The sequence below is a fragment of the Hippocampus bargibanti genome, linkage group LG10, assembly GCF_051943395.1.
Source record: "Hippocampus bargibanti isolate YZ-2025 linkage group LG10, ASM5194339v1, whole genome shotgun sequence".
Lineage (NCBI taxonomy): Eukaryota > Metazoa > Chordata > Actinopteri > Syngnathiformes > Syngnathidae > Hippocampus > Hippocampus bargibanti.
The window spans coordinates 7,838,892-7,858,695 of NC_142743.1; the positions used below are offsets into that span (position 1 = coordinate 7,838,892).

General features: G+C 40.1%; 1 protein-coding gene across 2 annotated transcripts in view; it reads right to left on the reverse strand.

Annotated features, from left to right (window-relative positions):
• Positions 1–19,804, reverse strand: part of ntn1a (netrin 1a) — a 78,024-nt gene that overhangs the window by 11,818 nt on the left and 46,402 nt on the right. The window contains exons 3-4 of one of the 2 annotated variants that reach the window (XM_089005724.1): positions 12,091–12,240; positions 9,604–9,657 (exon numbers count right to left, since the gene is read on the reverse strand). In XM_089005724.1, the coding sequence (XP_088861850.1) occupies positions 9,604–9,657; positions 12,091–12,240 (204 nt within the window). The remainder of the gene's footprint in view (positions 1–9,603; positions 9,658–12,090; positions 12,241–19,804) is intronic. The other variant, XM_089005725.1, reaches the window with a different exon arrangement.

A 19,804-nucleotide genomic window follows, 5' to 3' on the forward strand; every position in this document is an offset into this window, starting at 1 on the left:
CCCCCCAAGCACACTGGTGGGGAAAACAAAGTTTGGCAAATAAAGCGCGTCATTAGATTAAGGGAAGCCCAGTGTGCAGCCCGATTTGGAACGGAATCCGGACAACATGAGAGGGAGTTTAGAGAGAATGAAAGAAAGTGGATCTTGTTTTAATAAACCGCACATATAATAATAACAACAACAACAATAATAATAATAATAATAATAATAATAATAATACATTTCATTTATAAGCGCGCTTCAAAACTCTCAAGCTCACTTTATAGTCACAGGATCAGTTTTTCTGGGTGAGCAGCGGCAGCCACACGCCCCAACGTTCACTCAATCCGGAATAAGTCAAATAGATAGAAAGCTAGCTAGCTAGTTAATAGATAGGTAGCGAGATAGCCATCGGGATAGCTAATAGATAGCAAATAGGTAGCGAGCTAGACAGCGAGCTAGCTAGCTAGCTAGATAGCCAGCTAGTTAATAGACAGGTTGAACTGATATTTGTGGAGCTGTACGTGCAAGAGTCCATCCATTTTGGTTCATGCTTCTCCTCATTGGGGCTTTTTCATTCTTCAATTATCATTACATTACATGTGATTTTAATTTCATCATATGATATTGAATAATATCCCCAAAGTACATAGGTACCCTAATTTTGGTTCAGTTTACACCAATTGAAGGATTCATTTATTTATTTATTCATTCGAGTATTTATTTATTTATTTATTTATTTATTTTTATTTATGTGTGTGTTTGTTTATTTAAGAAAGACTGTGAGACTAATAAAGGCAAATCCAATCCAATCAAATAATAAATTTTATTTTACACCAATTGAAGGATTTTAGAATTTATGTATTCATTAATTTATTGTGTGTTTATTTAATACATTTTATTTTTAATGCCTTTCAATTATTTGTTTGTTGTATTTATGTATTTCTGTTATTTATTTCTATATTTACCGTATTTTCCAGTGTATAAGCAGCACAGGAGTATAAGACGCACCCCCAAGTAATTGTGTATTTTCAAACTTTTTCCATATATAAGGTGCACCGGACTATAAGGCGCAGCTTCAATGAATGAAAAAAGTTTTCCAATTATAAGTATAATTATACTTATAATTATAAATATATTAATAAATGTATAAAATGTTTCCAAATATAAGCCACACCACATTATAAGGCGCTACAGTAGAGGCTGGGGTTATGCACGACTTCTTATGGGTTATGGGGAATGGAGTCAGTCGGTGCTGACAGTAGTTGTGAGACCTGTTGTGGCCAAATATTACTTCACATAATAATAATAATAATAATAATAATAATAATAATCATCATCATCCATTTTATTCATAAGCGCCTTTCAAAGCGCTCATACTGTGTAAGGTGCACCTGCGTATAAGGCGCAGGGTCATCTTTTGAAGAAAATGAAGGCTTTTGGGTGCACCTTATCCGCTGGAAAATACGGTATTTATTATTTTTTTATGTACCCGATTATGAACAGAAAAATGCTATACCCCTTGACCCCCAAGCAAAAATATACATTATCTAAATACTTATTCAGGAGAATACGCAAATATTCATTCCCCTCAGCCCTACATTCATCTCCTCCAATGTATTTTTTATTGTTGAATAAAATTGTTGCTGATGGGATTAACTGGTAGGGAAGTGAGGGGGCGGTTGTCAAACAAAGTCATTCATTTGCAAACTTAGTACTCAATGAAAAAAAAGTGATTTTGAGCTTGCCGTCTATTCCGTCTTTGAATCCCCTCCCCCGCCTTCTCATTGACTTTCACATTGTGTGAAGGTCAGCGGCATTTAATCGACTGCACATTGGGGGTTTGTGCGCAGACATCTGTGTCACGACCTGCGGGAGTGGCGACCTCCAGCGAGCTTGGAGTTGTGTGTTTTGTCTGGGCCGCCATGTCGGAGCATATTCTCCATGCATTCCAGCTCTCTTTGTGTGGTCGACATTGGGGTTTTGAGGAGGGGTGCGGGGGGACAAATTAATATCCATTCCGTTTGGGCCTCCCTTTGGCTCAACTAAATATGCGCCTTTACCTTTTCAATCTCTGGATGAGGCGAACGGATGTACCTGCCAAATAACTGTCACACCAAACTACACTCTGCTTCAACGTGCACTCACTTCCAGCAACTAAAATGTCCTTTGAAATGTTGTCATTGCTTGCACTGTCAACAGTATATATCCACACATATACACACACATATATACACACATTTACAGACACACACACACACACACACACACACACACACACACACACACACACACACACACACACACACACACACACACATATAGACAGGAGACCAAGAGGAAGACCGAAGACGGGGTTTATGGATGTGGTCAAAGAGGACATGAAGGTAGCTGATGTGAGAGAAGAGGATGCACAAAACCGGGATAGACGGACATTGATTCGCTGTGGTGACCCCTGAAAGGAAAAGAAGAGGAGAATATATATATATATATATATATATATATATATATATATATATATATATATATATATATATATATATATATAGTAAAGTCTCGTTATATCGATATCGGATATATCGATAGTCCCTGTTATATCGATACTATTTCTATGCACGCACGGAGAAAATTACATGCAAACAGGGTCGGATATATCGACAGTCCCGGTTATATCGATATTTTTTCGGACTCCCTTGAATATCGATATAACGAGACTTTACTGTATATATATATATATATATATATATATATATATATATATATATATATATATATATATATATATATATATATATATATACACTAGGGCGCGGAAAATCCTACTGGACCCTCCGCACCCTGCCCACCACCTTTTCCAGCTACTCCCCTCAGGCAGGCGCTACCGATCCATGCGCACCAAATCCAGCAGACATTTAAACGCCTTCTTCCCCCAAGCCATTAACTCTTTGAACTCTTTCAACAGTAGCCAAAATGGAACTGTATAGTGCCACTTAGCAGTTTTTTTGACAACGATACTAGTGCAGCGTGTTCTACCGGAAACAAATTCCTTGTGTGTCCTACATACTTGGCAATAAAGATGATTCTGATTCTGATTCTGATATATATATTGTATCAGGCCAATAGGACCCTGAGAGCCTTCGTTGCAAACTCGATGAGGATGTGGAACACCACACTTGAAGCCAATGGCAAGCCACTAACGCAAGTGTCCATCAAATGTGGCATATACCAAGGTGATGCACTCTCCCCACTGGTGTTCGTCATGGGACTGAACCCCCTCAGCCAAATAATCGCCAAGACAGGGTATGGATACCGCCTCAGAAATGGAGCTACGATCAGTCACCTCCTCTACATGGATGACATAAAGTTGCATGCTAAGAGCGTAAGGACTCCCTGATACACACAACCAGGATCTACAGCAGTGATATCGGAATGTCATTCGGGCTGGAGAAATGTAGTCGGATGGTGACTAAGAGGGGCAAGGTAGTCCACACTGAAGGGGTCTCACTCACTGAAGGAACAATAGCAGACATTGAAAACAGCTACAAGTACCTCGGTATACCACAGGCCAATGGCAACCTCGAACTAGCAACAAGGAAAGCGGCTACGGCCAAATACCTCCAGCGGGTGAGGCAAGTCCTAAGAAGCCAGCTCAATGGCTCAATAAACAGCTATGGCAGTGATCAGATACCCTGCAGGAATAATAAGGTGGCCAAAGGAAGAGATTTAGACCACGGCTGTTAAGACCCGAAAACTCCTCACCATGCACGGAGGGTTCCATCCCAAGTCCAGCACCCTGAGACTGTACACAAGCTGTAAGGAAGGAGGCCGGGGACTAGTGAGTGTGAGAGCCACTGTCACATCCAAGCTCCATGAATACATCAAAGAGAAGGCTCCAACGGATGATGTACTCAGAGAATGTCTCAGACAATGGGGAACAGAGAATGAGGTGCTGGAAGAGGGACAATCATGGGAGGAAAAGCCCCTACACGGGATGTACCACCGAACCATAACTGAAGTGGCTGATCTCAAGAAGTCCTATCAGTGGCTAGAGAGGGCTGGCCTAAAGGACAGCACAGAAGCACTCATCCTGGCTGCCCAAGAGCAGGCCCTGAACACCAGAGCCATCGAGGCAGGGATATACCACACCAGACAAGACCCAAGGTGTAGGTTGTGCAAAGAGGCACCTGAGACAATCCAACACGTAACAGCAGGGTGTAAGATGCTGGCAGGGAAAGCCTACATGGAGCGCCATAACCAGGTGGCTGGCATAGTCTACCGAAACATCTGTGCGGAGTATGGACTGGAAACCCCAAGGTCAAAATGGGAAACACCTCCCAAGGTGGTGGAGAATGACCGAGCAAAAATCCTGTGGGACTTCCAGATACAGACTGACAAGATGGTAATGGCCAACCAACCAGATATCGTGGTCATAGATAAAGGGGAAAGGAAAGCCGTTGTCGTGGATGTAGCGGTCCTGAGTGATGGGAACATCAGAAAGAAGGAACATGAGAAAATCGAGAAATACCAAGGACTCAGAGAGGAGCTGGAGAGAGCCTGGAAGGTAAAGGTGACAGTCGTGCCTGTGGTGGTCGGAGCACTTGGGGCAGTGACCCCCAAACTCGACGAGTGGTTGCAACAGATCCCGGGAACAACATCGGATATCTCGGTCCAGAAAAGCGCAGTGCTGGGAACAGCACGGATACTGCGCAGAACCCTCAAGCTTCCTGGCCTCTGGTAGAGGACCCGAGCTGAAATGGGGACAGACACCACCCATGGTGGGTGAGACGAGGATTTTTTTTTTTTTATACGTAGGGAGAGAGAGAGAGAGAGAATTGTCTTTTTTTTATTCTGACACTGCAGCCACAGTATCTTTTTTTGGGTGAAGCCGAATTGTTGCTAGACAGATTTGTAGGATTTATACAGTACATCGATCAATGAATTGAAATATACGACTGATCTGCCCCCCCCCCCCTGAAAAGAAAACACTTTCTAAAATGACCCTATTAACTCATTCACTGCCAGATGTGCAAAAATGTGTCCACTCCAGTGCCAGGGTTTTTGTCATTGTCACTTGCATTCCAGGACCCACAGAATATTACGTTTTAGGACTACATAAATATTCAATGCAGCGTAAGAATGAGCTCTATGTCATATTTTCAATTCCGGAATAAATTTTTGAATGGCAGTGAATGAGTTTTAAAAAAACTAACACACACACATAGTATTTACTTGTATATTGAGATTCAACCCACCAAGTGTGAATTAAAAATTGTACCCGATTTATCATTCGTTGTCAACTGATATCAGAGATGCTCATAACCAAGCAGAAATTCATCAACTGGGGGTTGAAAGTAGAAATAGATGAGCTGGACCCGCAGCCCTGGCATGTCCTGACTTGTCAGCTTTGCCATCTGCTCAGAATTAAACAGAAATGTTGAGGAGGAAAGCCCAGCGTTTCCATGACATCATTAGATTATCTCTAACTACGTGATCCAAAGTTCATTTAACCCATTCACTGCCATTCCCGAATTTATTCGGGAATTAAAAAGTGTGACGTGGAGCGCCACTCCCGAATTTGTTCAGGTTTTGTTTGTTTTTTTTCTTGCGGGGGGTGCCGATAAAGCGTTGGTCAGACCTCTGGCAATATTTTTTCCCTTCCACGAGGGGGAAGTATTTGCCTTTTGTCCATGTTAGTGCTTTGTTCCAACTTTAGCTGTTGTTAAAGCGCTATACAAATGGATGTATTGTATTGTATTTTGTACACCCGCCCCATTTCAAACTCAGATAACTCCAGACCCATATAATTTAGGAATTAACATTTTTTTTCTGATGAAAGAAGAGTGTCTAAGGTTTCTTACTCTGCATTGAATGTATATGTAGTCTTGGAACTCAATATTCTGTGGGTCCTGTAATTTCAGTGAAAATGACACAAACCCTGGCATTGGAGTGGACACATTTTTGCACACCGTCTGGCAGTGAATGAGTTGAAAAAAGGCTCCTGCATGCCACTTATTTACGTATATCACACTTCTCATCGGCAGATCCACAGTCAAAGATGACACTCTTAAAGTGACCTTGAGAGTTTTCAAAGGCGCTTATAAATGAAATGTATTATTATTATTATTATTATTCCATCCATCCATTTTCTGTACCGCTTATTCCCCATTCGGGTCGCGGGGGGTGCTGGAGCCTATCTCAGCTGTCTTCGGGCACGAGGCGGGGGACACCCTGAATTGGTTGCCAGCCAATCGCAAGGCACACAGACATGCAACAGTCACTCTCACACTCACACCTAGGGACAATTTGGAGTGGTCAATCTGCCTGCCATGCATGTTTTTGGAGTGTGGGAGGAAACCGGAGAACCCGGAGAAAACCCACACGGACCCGATGAGAACATGCAAACTCCACACAGGGAGGCTGGACCGGGACGTGAACTAGCGACCTCTGCACTGTGAAGCCGGTGTGCTAACCACTCGACTACCGGGCCGCCTATTATTATATTTATTTATTATATACATTTCCATATTTTATCAGTTTCATTTTGAGAGGTGAAGTAGTGAATGAAGCAAACGGAATGAATGTGTTTGCATAAATGTGCACACCCCCTTCAATCTGGCGAAGCAGTCGTGTTCAGAACCAATCACATTCAAACTCATGCCAAATGGAAATCGGCACACACCTGCTACCATTTAAATCCAACCCCAAATAATCTTAAACTGTTCTAGCAGGCTTTTTCTATCTTTTTTAACCCCCTTTCAAGCAACAATGTCAAATACGGAAAGTGCCCCGCTTCTCTTTATCACAGCCAGCTGATGAAAAACAATATTCAAATTTCCTATGATTTCTTTTTTTCTTCTTCCCATTGAAAAAAAAAGTAACCGCAAACATAGTTTTTTTTTTTTACACCACGTCACTCCTCCCTAAGGTGCGGAAAATTCCTTCCACACTTCCAAAGGTGCATGGCGTTGTGACAAAGGGGCCCACGGAGGAACTCCAGATAAATTCCCTCTCGGTAAAACACACATGCACACACATTGTGCCATGTCAAGGACAAAGCATGAAGCAGAAAGAGATTGGAGATCGAAAAAAAAGAAAACGGAAAAGAAAAGAAGTGGAGGAGGGCAAACGTGGCTGTAGTAAAGGCAGTTGAGGGGGAGGGGCTAGGCAATGACTGTGCTGTCAATCAAAGCTGTCCCAAGAGGAGGTTGCCAGATCAACAGCACACTTTCGGTGTGCCTGTTACTGCATGTATGGATTTCATTTTGAGATTATTTCAATTTGTCCATTTGCGTTTGTGCATTGTGTAATTAACTCATTCACTGCCAGTCACAAATTTATTCGGGATTTGAAAATAGGACGTCGAGCGCCATTCCAGAATTTGTTCGGGTATTTTTTGTTTGGGTGTCGATAAAGCGCTGCCCATGGCCCTTGGCATGTTTTTTTCTTTTCCACAAGGGTGCATAATTTCCATTTTTTTTCCTTGTTCGCACTTTGTTCCAGCTTCACGCTGTTGTGAAAGTGCTATATAAATCAATATGTATTGTATTCTGTACACCCACCCCCATTTCAAGCTCAGATAACTCTAGACCCATATAACTTAGGAATTAACTCTTGTTTTAATGAAAGAAGCAATTCTAAGGTTACTTATACTTCCCAATGTTTATGTAGTCCTAAAACTCAATATTTTGTGTTTTCTGAAATTTCAGTGAAAATGACAAAAACCCTGCAACTGGAGTGGACATATTTTTTCACAACATCTGGCAGTGAATGAGTTAATGTTCATAAAACTACATCAATGTCTAAAGGTTTTCTGAATGTCTCTCCTCAATGTATCACATATTTTCACCAGTTGAAGGATTTTAGGATTTGTTTGTTTATGTTTTTATGTTTATTTATTTATGTATTGATGTGCTTGTTTGTTTTAATTACAGGTAACATTCGACTTACAACGGGGTTCCGTTCCGACAAAACGGTCGTAAGTCAAGCGGTCATAAGTCAAAATGCATTCAAGATGGCCGACGCCAGGTTTATACGACAGGATAGTACACGATGTCAATCTGTTGTTTTTAAGCAATGTTTTCTATTGAAGACTATTATATACCAAAATGCTGACAGTTTATTTATAAATCTTCTAACTTTTAGCGTCATTTTTATCATTTTATATTTCGGATTATCGACTTTTATTACTGTGTCGGCGCACACACTTTCTGCTGACCCAAATACGCATGGCTTCCCACGAATGCGCGCTGTTGAAAAATCGCTCTCCCTTCTAACGGAGAAGCCAGAATAAGTCACCCAACACGCACGCTCGGACAAAGGCGGACGCCGAAGCAATCGGGGGGTCCTTGTCCCAAGCGCCGATCCCCCCCCCCCACGGTCGATTGCTGTGCGAGTGAGATGCTGTCTGGCTGGCCAAAATTGTCATACGCGTTAGTTAAGAAACAGTTATTTTGTATCCTCATTTTGTGCAATTCTGTAATATTCTCTTAAGATAATGAGACATAATGCTGAATGTTGAGCAGATCTGGCAACCCATCCACAACGCTACATATGGTCCTTTGACAGCGCTAAAAAAAATAGTTCTTGTATAATGCTGAGAGAAGCGGTTGCTCTCTGTGCTCCGGCAAATAAACATCGATCTAAACAAGAAGGACCATCTGGAGTCTTTATTCTACCGAATGCATCGCAAACACGCATAGCGGTGGCAGACAGAATAAAAAAATAAAAAAAATAAAAAGGATCTGGCGGTTGTGGTCGTAAGTACGGGTTCGTAACTTGCGCCGGTCGTATATCGGATGTTACCTGTATTTATATATTTATTCTATTTATTTTTATAACTACTGTATTTTCCGGTGTATAGGGCACACCAGAGTATAAGGCACACCCCCAATTAATGGTGTATATTCAAACCTTTTCCATATATAAAGCACACCGGACTATAAGGTGCATTTTCAATGAATGAAAAAAGTTGTCCAAATATAAGGTATACCACATTATAAGCCACTGCAGCAAAGGGTAGTGTTATGTACTACTTCTACAGAGCGAAATGGAGTTACTGGATGCTGACAGTAGTTGCAAGACATGTTGTGGCTCAACATTACTTCACATATAAGGCATATGAGGCGCAGGGTAATCTTTGGAAGAAAATGAAGGCTTTGGGTGTGCCTTATGCACTTTCCGGTGCATAAGAAAATGTGTACAGTATGTTGAGAAAATTAAGTTATGTCCTTATGTCCAAAACAACAAAAGTACATCAAAAGATGGCCCCAAAATCTTTCAAAACAGAAACGTAATCTTCATAACAATGACATAAATGTTAAAACAATTGTATCCAGTAATGAATACTCTATATGCAGTGCAAAGCATTTAAAACTGAAAAATACCAAAAGTGACCTCTAGATACAATAAAAAATGACACATGTTCCATTCATGCAGGTAACCCTTTCCATAATATAAAAATGATACACATAGTTTGGTTCTTTTTGATCATGACGGTAATACAGCAACATTCTACAAACGGTATAACGACTGCATCACGAAATATAAGTAGGAGTTTATTTTTTCTGGATGTGGGGGATCTTACAGTCAATGTGTGGCATGTCAATAGTTTACAGTATTCCTCACCTGAGGGCTCTTCTGTGCTGCTGGCTGCTGTCGTAGGCGGTGTGACCGGAATCTCTGCTTCCCACACACACACACACACACGCACGCGCACACACACACACAGGAAAACACAAGAATCAGTGCCTTCATGCTATGTGGATAACAAATACAACAGATTGCAAAAGTACTCTTTCTCTCTGGATAAACTATTTGGCTATTTTTTTGTCTCTTTCCCTCAATATGAGTTGAACATAGTCTTGTCATCGACGAAAAAGTGTCTTGACCCGTCATCTGTACTTCTTTGAAGGTGTCGGACGTTTCGCTCCTCATCCGAAAAGCTTCGTCAGCAAACTGTTCGCTGTACAGATGACGGCTGAAGAAACCTTTTCATCGATGGACCACTCCCTGTATGACTGAGAGCTTACACACACATAGTCCAGTCAGTTCTTGACAGCCGTACACAGCTAATATGGTGCTACATTTCTTTTGCCACAACGTATGGTGTTTATCATTTAGGAATTACGGACAATTTATTGATCATAACTCAAATTTCAGGTACACATTTGATGGTGGCGAATGTTAGCACATTTAGAGCAGCCAAGTCAATCTTAAACACGGTCAGATATGCTGGAGGCTGTTGTGACTACACCCTCAGCGGCGAAACCCTCCCTGTGACGGATCTGCCTCCCAGATTTGTTTTCCTGATATTTTTTGGCACTTTTGATAAACCAAGAAAAATACATATTTTTTAAAAAGTTTGTTTTTATTTTATTTTCTGAAATATTACATTTTAATTCCCATAAACTGTCTTTTTTTTCATCCACTATATTTTCTTTCCATTGCTGCACTAATGTCCCCCACGGACTAGATTTACAACAAACGCGAAAGGAACCAAAAGTGGTCATTTCCTGTTTTCCAGTGACCTCACATTGAGATCCACGACTACACCCTCAGCGGCGCATCCCTCCGTGTTGTGAATCTGACGCCCTTTGCTCTTCTCTGAAGTATCGCGTTTAATCCATTGCTATGTAGTTTTATACTGTTTACGTGAATGGAGCCGGCCATTTTGAAGATGTAGTCATTAAATGTTCAAATATCCATTGGCCACTGTGGTTTACGTTTTGCATTGTCAGGGAGAGGAAGCAGGCGTGAAACACGGCCTTCTTATCTGCAAAGGAGCTTGATGCTGGAGAAGATAGGAGTGGGGGGGGGGGGGGGGACGAACCTGTGAAACCGCAGCCATCAAAGTGCAGAGGAAGAGCAAAAGTAGCAAAGCAGCTGTGAGATGGTGAACACTGCCTGGATTTTTATCAGACGTGAATGTGGTGATTCATATGTTTCAGATGAGGGCTTCTCAAAATATTTTCTAAGCGATTATTTGGTTAAAAAAATGTTTGTTTGTTTTTAGGTTGGTTTGGAGGAAAGGTTATATTTTCAGAGAACAAAGTTAGTTTTACATTAGTGTCGGGCCTTTTTCTTTCTGAGGAAAGGGTCTCACTCAAAACAAGGTATTGTCATTTTTCTTAAAAAAAAAACACTCAATAATGTATACGTTCTGCCCACAGTTGAGTTTGTTGCATAGGAGAAAGAAAGATTAAAAAAGTCATAACATTGGAACAGATCTGTGTTCATCTGTTCATCACACTCTCATTTCTGTAGAAAGCCAATATTGGACAGTGGTGACTAAAGTTAAATTTACCATGTTTTCTGTACATGTCCACACACACACACACACACACACACACACACACACACACACACACACACACACACACACACACACACACACATATATATATATATATATATATATATATATATATATATATATATATATATATATATATATATATATATATATACTTAAGGACTATATATATATATATATATATATATATATATATATATATATATATGTGTGTGTGTGTGTGTGTGTGTGTGTGTGTGTGTGTGTGTGTGTGTGTGTGTGAACATGTACAGAAAACTATATATATATATATATATATATATATATGTGTGTGTAAAACCAGTCATGAATCAAGAATAACAATTATTTCAAAGAAATTGTTTTTTTGAGGGATTTTGGGGGAAGCAATTGTTATTTTACAGGTATAAACAATTTATTCATCAACATTAGAGACACATGTATCTTAAATTGGATGTAAAATGAATTAAACAGTCAGAAAAACGAGGGAATAAATCTGGAAATGCTTCCAGATTTGTTTTCATATATTTTTTGGCACTTTTGACAAACCAGGAAAAATGTGATTTATCCGAATATTACATTTTAATTCCCATATACTGTCTTTTTTTTCATCCACTATATTTTCCTTTCCGTTGCTGCACTAATTCCCTCACGGACTAGATTTACAACATGTAAATGTGAAAGAACGATGGTTGGCATTTTCTGTTTTCCAGTCACCTCACATTCGGATCCGCGTTTTCTGTTATAACGCTTCCCTGCGAAGAACACAAATGAATATGGTAATCAAGACTTTTTGGACGTACTTATGCAGGGGGCAATGGGCGAGCGGCTCTGCTGGAAGCCTTTCGCGCAGCGGTTGCACGTGATACCGGTCACGCCGTCTTTACAGGGACATTGTCCTGTGGTTTGGTTACAGGTTTTGCCGGCGGCACCCACGGGATGGCAATCGCATGCTGTGAGGAACACAGGAAGAAAAGGAGAGGCACGGTGAGTGGTCGCACACATACGACAGAGATAACATGATGTGAAAGTGAAGTTGGGTGATGGGTGGGTGGAGGGTTTAGAGGGACAGGTGGAGTGGTGCACACAGCAGAAAGGTGCACTCAATTTTGTGGTGGAAAACGGAACCGCGACCATTTTGTCGACATGGTGTCACAGATGTGACAAATAATAATAATGATGATGCTTTAAAAGTTTAGCGACAGGTTCAGTAATCTTTTTTCTCCTACAGCCACCGTGGGACGGACAGCTGTCAAATTTTCTTGATGTGGTGAAGTCAACTTTCAAAGATTAAGTAGAGTGGAAGGAGTATTGTTTTACAAAGTGCAGATGTTTGAAAACAAACTTTTAGCATTAGCATACAGTTAGCCACACACGGAAGGTAAGCGCAATCTACTTCTTTGTAATATTCTGTAGACATTTCCTGACATGTTGTCACGTTTAGCAAGGTGGTGATGGCAGATGTGGATCCCAAAAAGCAGGCAGAAGGGAGGAGCATGTTGTATGAAAAATTTTATTAAAATAAAGTCAACAGAAACAAAATCTAAAACAACAAAGTCATTCAAACAGAAAAATACAAAGTATCGAAATAAAGACCAAGAGTAAAAGTCTGCCAAGATTTGAAACAAACGCATGCACAGCATACAATGCACAATGCATTCAACAATGACCCGACACCGGATGATCGTGCCGGGAGTCCTTTTAAGTGTCACTGATTGTAACGACCAGCACCTGCGAGGCAGCAGGCAGGTTGACAGCGCTACCCGGTGGTCACCAATCCGAACATGGCAGTCCGTACGACCAGCACCTGTGAAGGTGCATGCGGGCCCGACAGCCACCCGTTGGTCGCCAACCAGATCATGACAGAGGTGGGAATTTAACTCATTCACTGCCATTCACAAATGTATTCGGCAATTGAAAATATGACGTAGTGCGCCATTCCCGAATTTGTTCCGGTTTTTTTTCTTCGTGCTTGGGTGCCGATAAAGCGCTGGCCATGTCTTTTTTTCCACAAGGGGGGGAGCTTTTCCTTTTTTTCCATGTCATCGCTTTGTTCCAGCTTCAGCTGTTGTTAAAGTGCTGTATAAAACAATAGGTATGTATTGCATTGTATTTTGGACAATGGCCCTAATTTCAAGCAGATATCACTCCAGACCCAAATAATTTAGGAATGTACTTTTTTTTCTTATGAAAGAAGAGCATCCAAGGTTTCTAACGCTGTATTGAATGTTTCTGTAGTCCTATAACTCAATATTCTCTGGGTGCTGGAAATTGAGTGACAATGACTAAAACCCCGGCCGGCACTGGAGTGAACTGGCGCGTGTGGCTGCCGCTACTCACCCAATGAAAAACTGATCCTGTGACTATAAAATGACCTTAAGAGTTTTTAAAAGGCGCTTAGAAATCAAATGTATTATTATGACACATGTCTGGCAGTGAATGAGTTAATAATATAAGAAAGAAAAAAAAATTAAAGAAAAAAATAAGAAAAAGTGTTGCAGTCGATGTGCCATCTTTTTTAGAGACGTGGGTTATGTAAATACTGTAATACTGTGAGATTTATCTGACAAAATGCAACATTAATCCTCCACAAATATATATTTTTTTGTATTTAAAAATAATTGATAGTCTGTTACATTAGCAGTTTATTTTCTAAAAAAAAGGGGGGGGGGGCTGAATAGTGTCTGCAAATTTGAGAGAGACTAAGATTCGTGGACATGTTTTCGTGTAACTGGCTAGATTTTGCATCATTTGGGTTGGGAAATAGTTCGTAAAAAATCTACAAAGCTACTAAATAATAAACGTGCAAATATTTTGCCAAATACAACAGTGGTCGCTTTATTTTATGTATCACAATTTTTTTTCCAGTAGTTGTGATGCTGTTAGTGTGACATGCACACATCCAAAGACATGTCTCCGCTGCTGCACACATGGATCTTGCAGACAGAGACAGAACGATGGATTTATCTTCATGGCTACAACATATGCTCCCAAAAAAATTTGCCTCACCTATTATAATGAAACCTCCTCGTTAAAATAACATTGGCAAAGAGTTGAGAAAGCCAAGAATGCGACAGACAGGTGAGCGATGCTGACACATCCAAAATGACATCACTATAAAAGAAAACTTTACTGCCTGTAAATGATTTAGTGTCAAGCAGGCTTGTCCCTTTACTGGTTGCATTTACAAGGTCTTAAATCAATACTGTCGTTTTTAGATGACAGAAGGCACACACGTACCCAACAGCGACGTTGCTGTGTGGGATTGTCATTTTTTCGCCTGCAAAAGCCTATACATACCTGTCAAATTGTACGCTTACGGCGTAATTTGTACAAGTTAGCATAGATTTTTAAATGCGTACGGCGTTCATTCAAATCGGTACGTTTTCCTTCCATGACTTACTTCCGGGTTGTGTGAACTGGCGCCTATGACCACCGCTGCTCACCCACAGAAAAGCTTATTCTGTGACTGTAAAGTGACCGTGTGAGTTTTTAAAGGTGTTTTTAAATGAAATGTATCATTATTATTTACCCTGTTTTAATTTTGTCACCGTTACGGCACGAGACAGTGCATCAAATTACTTCGGGGACGTTTGATCGCAGGAATCTCGCGTTGCAATTCGCGTCTGCTTCTTCCGGACCACAATACAGTGAGACCTCAACTTACAAACACCTTATCTCCCAAACTTTTCGTCTTACAAACGTCAAATTTATGAAAATTAAACCTTATAATAAGCACTATTTTCACCAGAGGTTAAGTTACCAACAGTCCTTATGGAAGGTGACTCTCCTTCCATAAGCCATCAACAACCATCAAAAAGGTAAATAAAACTTTATTTTACAGCACAGTTTATTTATTTAATTAAAGTCCTCATGTAATGCGCCTCTCTTTCCAAACAGCAATTCCCTTTGACCTTCGACCTCCAACGCCATTCCATCAAGCCATAAATGACCATCACAAATGTAAATAAAGTGACTTTATGATACAATTCAGTGTATTTCTTTCATTACAATACAATAGCACATTTATTATAAATATAATAAGGTATGTTGTGTGTAGTTTTAAGGCTTATTTAGTTGAAAAGTATATTTTATGGAAACCCGGGAACGGATTATTCCCATTTTAATGGTTTCTTATGAGATTTTTTTTTGAGATACACACTTTTCGCCTTACACACTCTGTCTGGGAACCAATTAAGTTCGTAAGTTGAGGTCTCACTGTACTCATTTGTAGATTGGACATTAAATTTTCGTCATCAAATTTCTATGATCTCAGAAAACAATTCGAAACAAAAGTTTATCAAGAAGCGGTGTATAGAATGAAAAGCTACCATTATTGTTAATTATGCATTGTCATTTTACTCAAGCTTACGTACCTGTGAACTGTGAATCTGTCTTGCGTCATTGATTAACATTGGAAGGTACATACGAGTCGAGATTTTCATACATAGCCGCAGTATTTTTTTTATCTCATAAAATATTTAGATATTTGTATAAGGAAGACTATTTCGGGAGAATTGCTTTATTGACAGTAAATAGATATGTTGTGATATCGTATGATTACACAATAATTCCTGGGAAATTATTTTTGCTAGGTCGCATTACATATAATTACAAGTCATTCTTAAATTTTAGAATTATTGATGCAGCTGAGCAGCTAAATATATTGTTCTTTGATTGAACCAGGTGATATACTTATAAATTCACATTATTAAAAAAAAAAGTTATTTTAGTTTAATTTTACATTCGCTATATAAAACGTAAGATTAGTCAGCATTTTATAAGGGCATACGCCATTATTTTTAAGATTGCCAACCACCTCGGGTTGTCAAGTATGTGTAAATCTTCTTTTCCTTTCGGCTTTTCTCCTTGAATGGGGTCACCACAGCAAATCAGTGTCAGATGGATCAATCCCTGATTAGTTCGGAATTGGTTGATTCGGCCACAGGTGGCCTAGTCAACCAAATTTGTACCATTGATGTTGAATTAAAATACATGTTATCCATTTGCCTTATTGTGCATATGGCACACAGAATAATACAGTAATCCCATCTGGGGTTTTCATTTTTTTTTTCATTATCAAATACTTTCACACAATCATTTCCCAGTTCTATGTCACTGCATTTGCTGCTCTTGAAAACTAACTGAAACTTGGCCAAAACAAACATGCGAATCAAACCCCTTAAAATGGAGGACACTGATTTGCTGTGGCGGGCCCTGAAGGGAAAAGCTGAAAGGAAAAGAAGAACAAGATTGAACTGAGTTATTTGTTGTTGCTAAAATTATTTTAAAAATGGAGCAAACAACCCACAAGTTGGAAAGAGATATCTCAATTTTGTTAACACCCAACAGACACCTACCCCCCTCACTTTTATCTGTAGTAGATTTATCTGTAGTGTTTCCTTTGACTCAGCTCCTGTAAGTAATCTTATCTCCACCCCTGTTTGGCTACTTGTTCTGTTCGCACGTCTTATCAAGGTCCACTTTGTACCTATTAGTGTTTTTAATCAGGCCAATCTGTCACTGCCGCGATTGTTGGGTTGCGTCCATCTCCGCAAGAGGAGGAACCACAGACAATCGGCGTGGATGGCCATCTAGCATGCCTTCAAGCCTGTAAATTCAGACAAATGTCAGGCAGAATACAAAGAAATAAAGACCCTCGGTCCGGTTGAGGCCAGAGTCCACTTCTCCAGATGGATGGGTTGCGGTTGCATGACAAATTGAATGACTCTCTGGCAGGCACTTCTTGGACAAACGAGCGACATACTTGCAGGGGGGACGTTGAGCGAGCCTTTTTTACTTTAAGTGCGTGTCCACTTAGCGCTTAAGTGGCTGTGTGCTCAGCTTCATGGCCACTCCAGTTGGATTAAGCAGATAGGAGGCCAAAATTGTCTTGCTTTCCTGACATCGATCAGACTCAAACGCTAAAATGACTCACGCTAGGTCTTGATTGGGAGGAACCATAAACAGAAATTATACGGAAAAAAAAAATGTAAAGAACTTTCACTCTTTAAAATAAGAGAGACAAGGATAACAGGTGTAAACATCTCGGCCCTCTTGCTCTCATGACATTTTTTTGTCTTGATGATATGTATGTGGTAGGAAAATGCATTGCAGATGTATAATGCAAACAGTCACATTTCAAAAAGTGTCAGGAATTTAGAATTTCCTACTTTTTTGGGGGGAATACAGCATAGGTTGAGCGTTACAAATAATTCACCGTCCAGGCAAGGGAATTTGAAAAAGTACACACGCTCAAAGTGTGAGCTCCTGCTCTCATTCGCTCATGATGACCTCCGATGGGAATAGGTGATGCTCCTCAGAGTTCATAAATAAACAAACCTTTCATTTGCTGTCACTGTCTGGAGGAGCGGACACACATTACTTACTGCGCTGCAAGACACACGCAAACTATGCTGACAAAAAGGCAACCCCTTAAAAGGTGTTGAATGGGTGTTCGTGCTTGTAACAACTTTGTGTGTGAGAGAGAGGAGAGGGGGGTAGAGACCACATGTGTGAATCAATTGTTTTATTTGGCCACCAAAGTACCAGTCCGAGGTTCCTATCTGTTGTCGTCTCAGGCAAAGTAACATGCACTCATCCATTTGATGTCATCGAATGTGTTATCATAAGTTGGAAAATATTTTTTTTTTATGACAGAATTGCTCAAGTGGGAGGTCCAACCCCCTCTGGATCATTACACACTTTTGATGGGGGGAAAATGAGATGAATACTTTCTAGACGTCTCTCAAATGTATATAATCCATTGGTGCATACATCCAGCCATCCATTTTGGCTAGCTGTGGAATATAACAGAGGTAGCTTATTTGATTTATCTATCTATCTATCTATCTATCTATCTATCTATCTATCTATCTATCTATCTATCTATCTATCTATCTATCTATCTATCTATCTATCTATCTATCTATCTATCTATCTATCTATCTATCTATCTATCTATCTATCGATCGATCGATCGATCGATAGACGGACAGACAGACAGACAGACAGACAGACAGACAGACAGACAGACAGACAGACAGACAGACAGACAGACAGACAGACAGACAGACAGACAGATCTATCTATCTATCTATCTATCTATCTATCTATCTATCTATCTATCTATCTATCTATCTATCTATCTATCTATCTATCTATCTATCTATCTATCTATCTATCTATCTATCTATCTATCTATCTATCTATCTATCTATCTATCTATCTATCGATCTGTCTGTCCTTCTGTCGTTCGCTCCGTTCGTCCATCGCTATCTATCTATCTATCTATCTATCCATCCATCCATCCATCCATCCATCCATCCATCCATCCATCCATCCATCCATCCATCCATCTATCTATCTATCTATCTATCTATCTATCTATCTATCTATCTATCTATCTATCTTTCCAGATCGCTCTCTATCTCGCTTTCCAGCTAGCTCGCTTTTCAGCCACCGCTAGCTCGCTTTTCAGCTACCGCTAGCTCGCTTTTCAGCTACCGCTAGCTCATTTTTCAGCTACCGCTAGCTCGTTTTTCAGCTATCTCACTATCTAGCTTTTCAGCTAGCTTGCTATCTAGCTTTCCAGCCAGCTCGCTATCTCGCTTTCCAGCCAGCTCGCTATCTAGCTTTCCAGCTATTCAGCTATTTAGCTATCCATCCATCTATCTATGCATCCATCTACCTATACATCCATCTATCTATCGCTGGTTTGTTATTTTAATTAGAAACTAACAAAATAACTAAAACAAAAACATTTTGTGTTCATGAAATAACTATAAACCAAAATGCTCAACCTTCCTGTATACTACATTTTGCAAAATTAACTACAACATAGCACAGCATCACAGCATATTTCTTGGGAGCTAGGAAACTTGTGTGTCCCGCAGAAGCAATGTCATTTCGCGACAGGCAATCGTGGCGCAGGACGTCAATTCCAAGCCACGCAATGTTCAATTCTCTTTCTTTGTTTCATAGTTCTTAAGACAAATTAAAGCCACTTGGAAAGTTGACAACTTGGCAAACAAGTACAGTAAAGTCTCGTTATATCGATATTCAAGGGAGTCCGAAAAATATCGATATAACCGGGACTATCGATATATCCGTCCCTGTTTGCATGCAATTTTCTCCGTGCGTGCATAGAAATAGTATCGATATAACCGGGACTATCGATATATCCGATATCGATATAACGAGACTTTACTGTAATTAAGTCTGTCGATTTTGTGAAAGTATTACACCAAATTACTGACTGTGATTTTTACTTTTTTTTTTCAAATCATATTCCACTCCCTTTTTCAAATACATGCACAGGATTTCAGTTGATCTAAATTGTAGTTTATTTATTCTCCGGTGCCCCGGGCCATGTAAAACAAAACAGCCTAGGCAAAACAAAACGCCCAGCATGATGAAGAAAGAAGAACCAATTCCCAAACAAATGCTTGGAGGCTCGTGTCAACACAGCCCTTTCAACGAATATAGAACCCATCACCTCGCAGCCAAACTATGAAA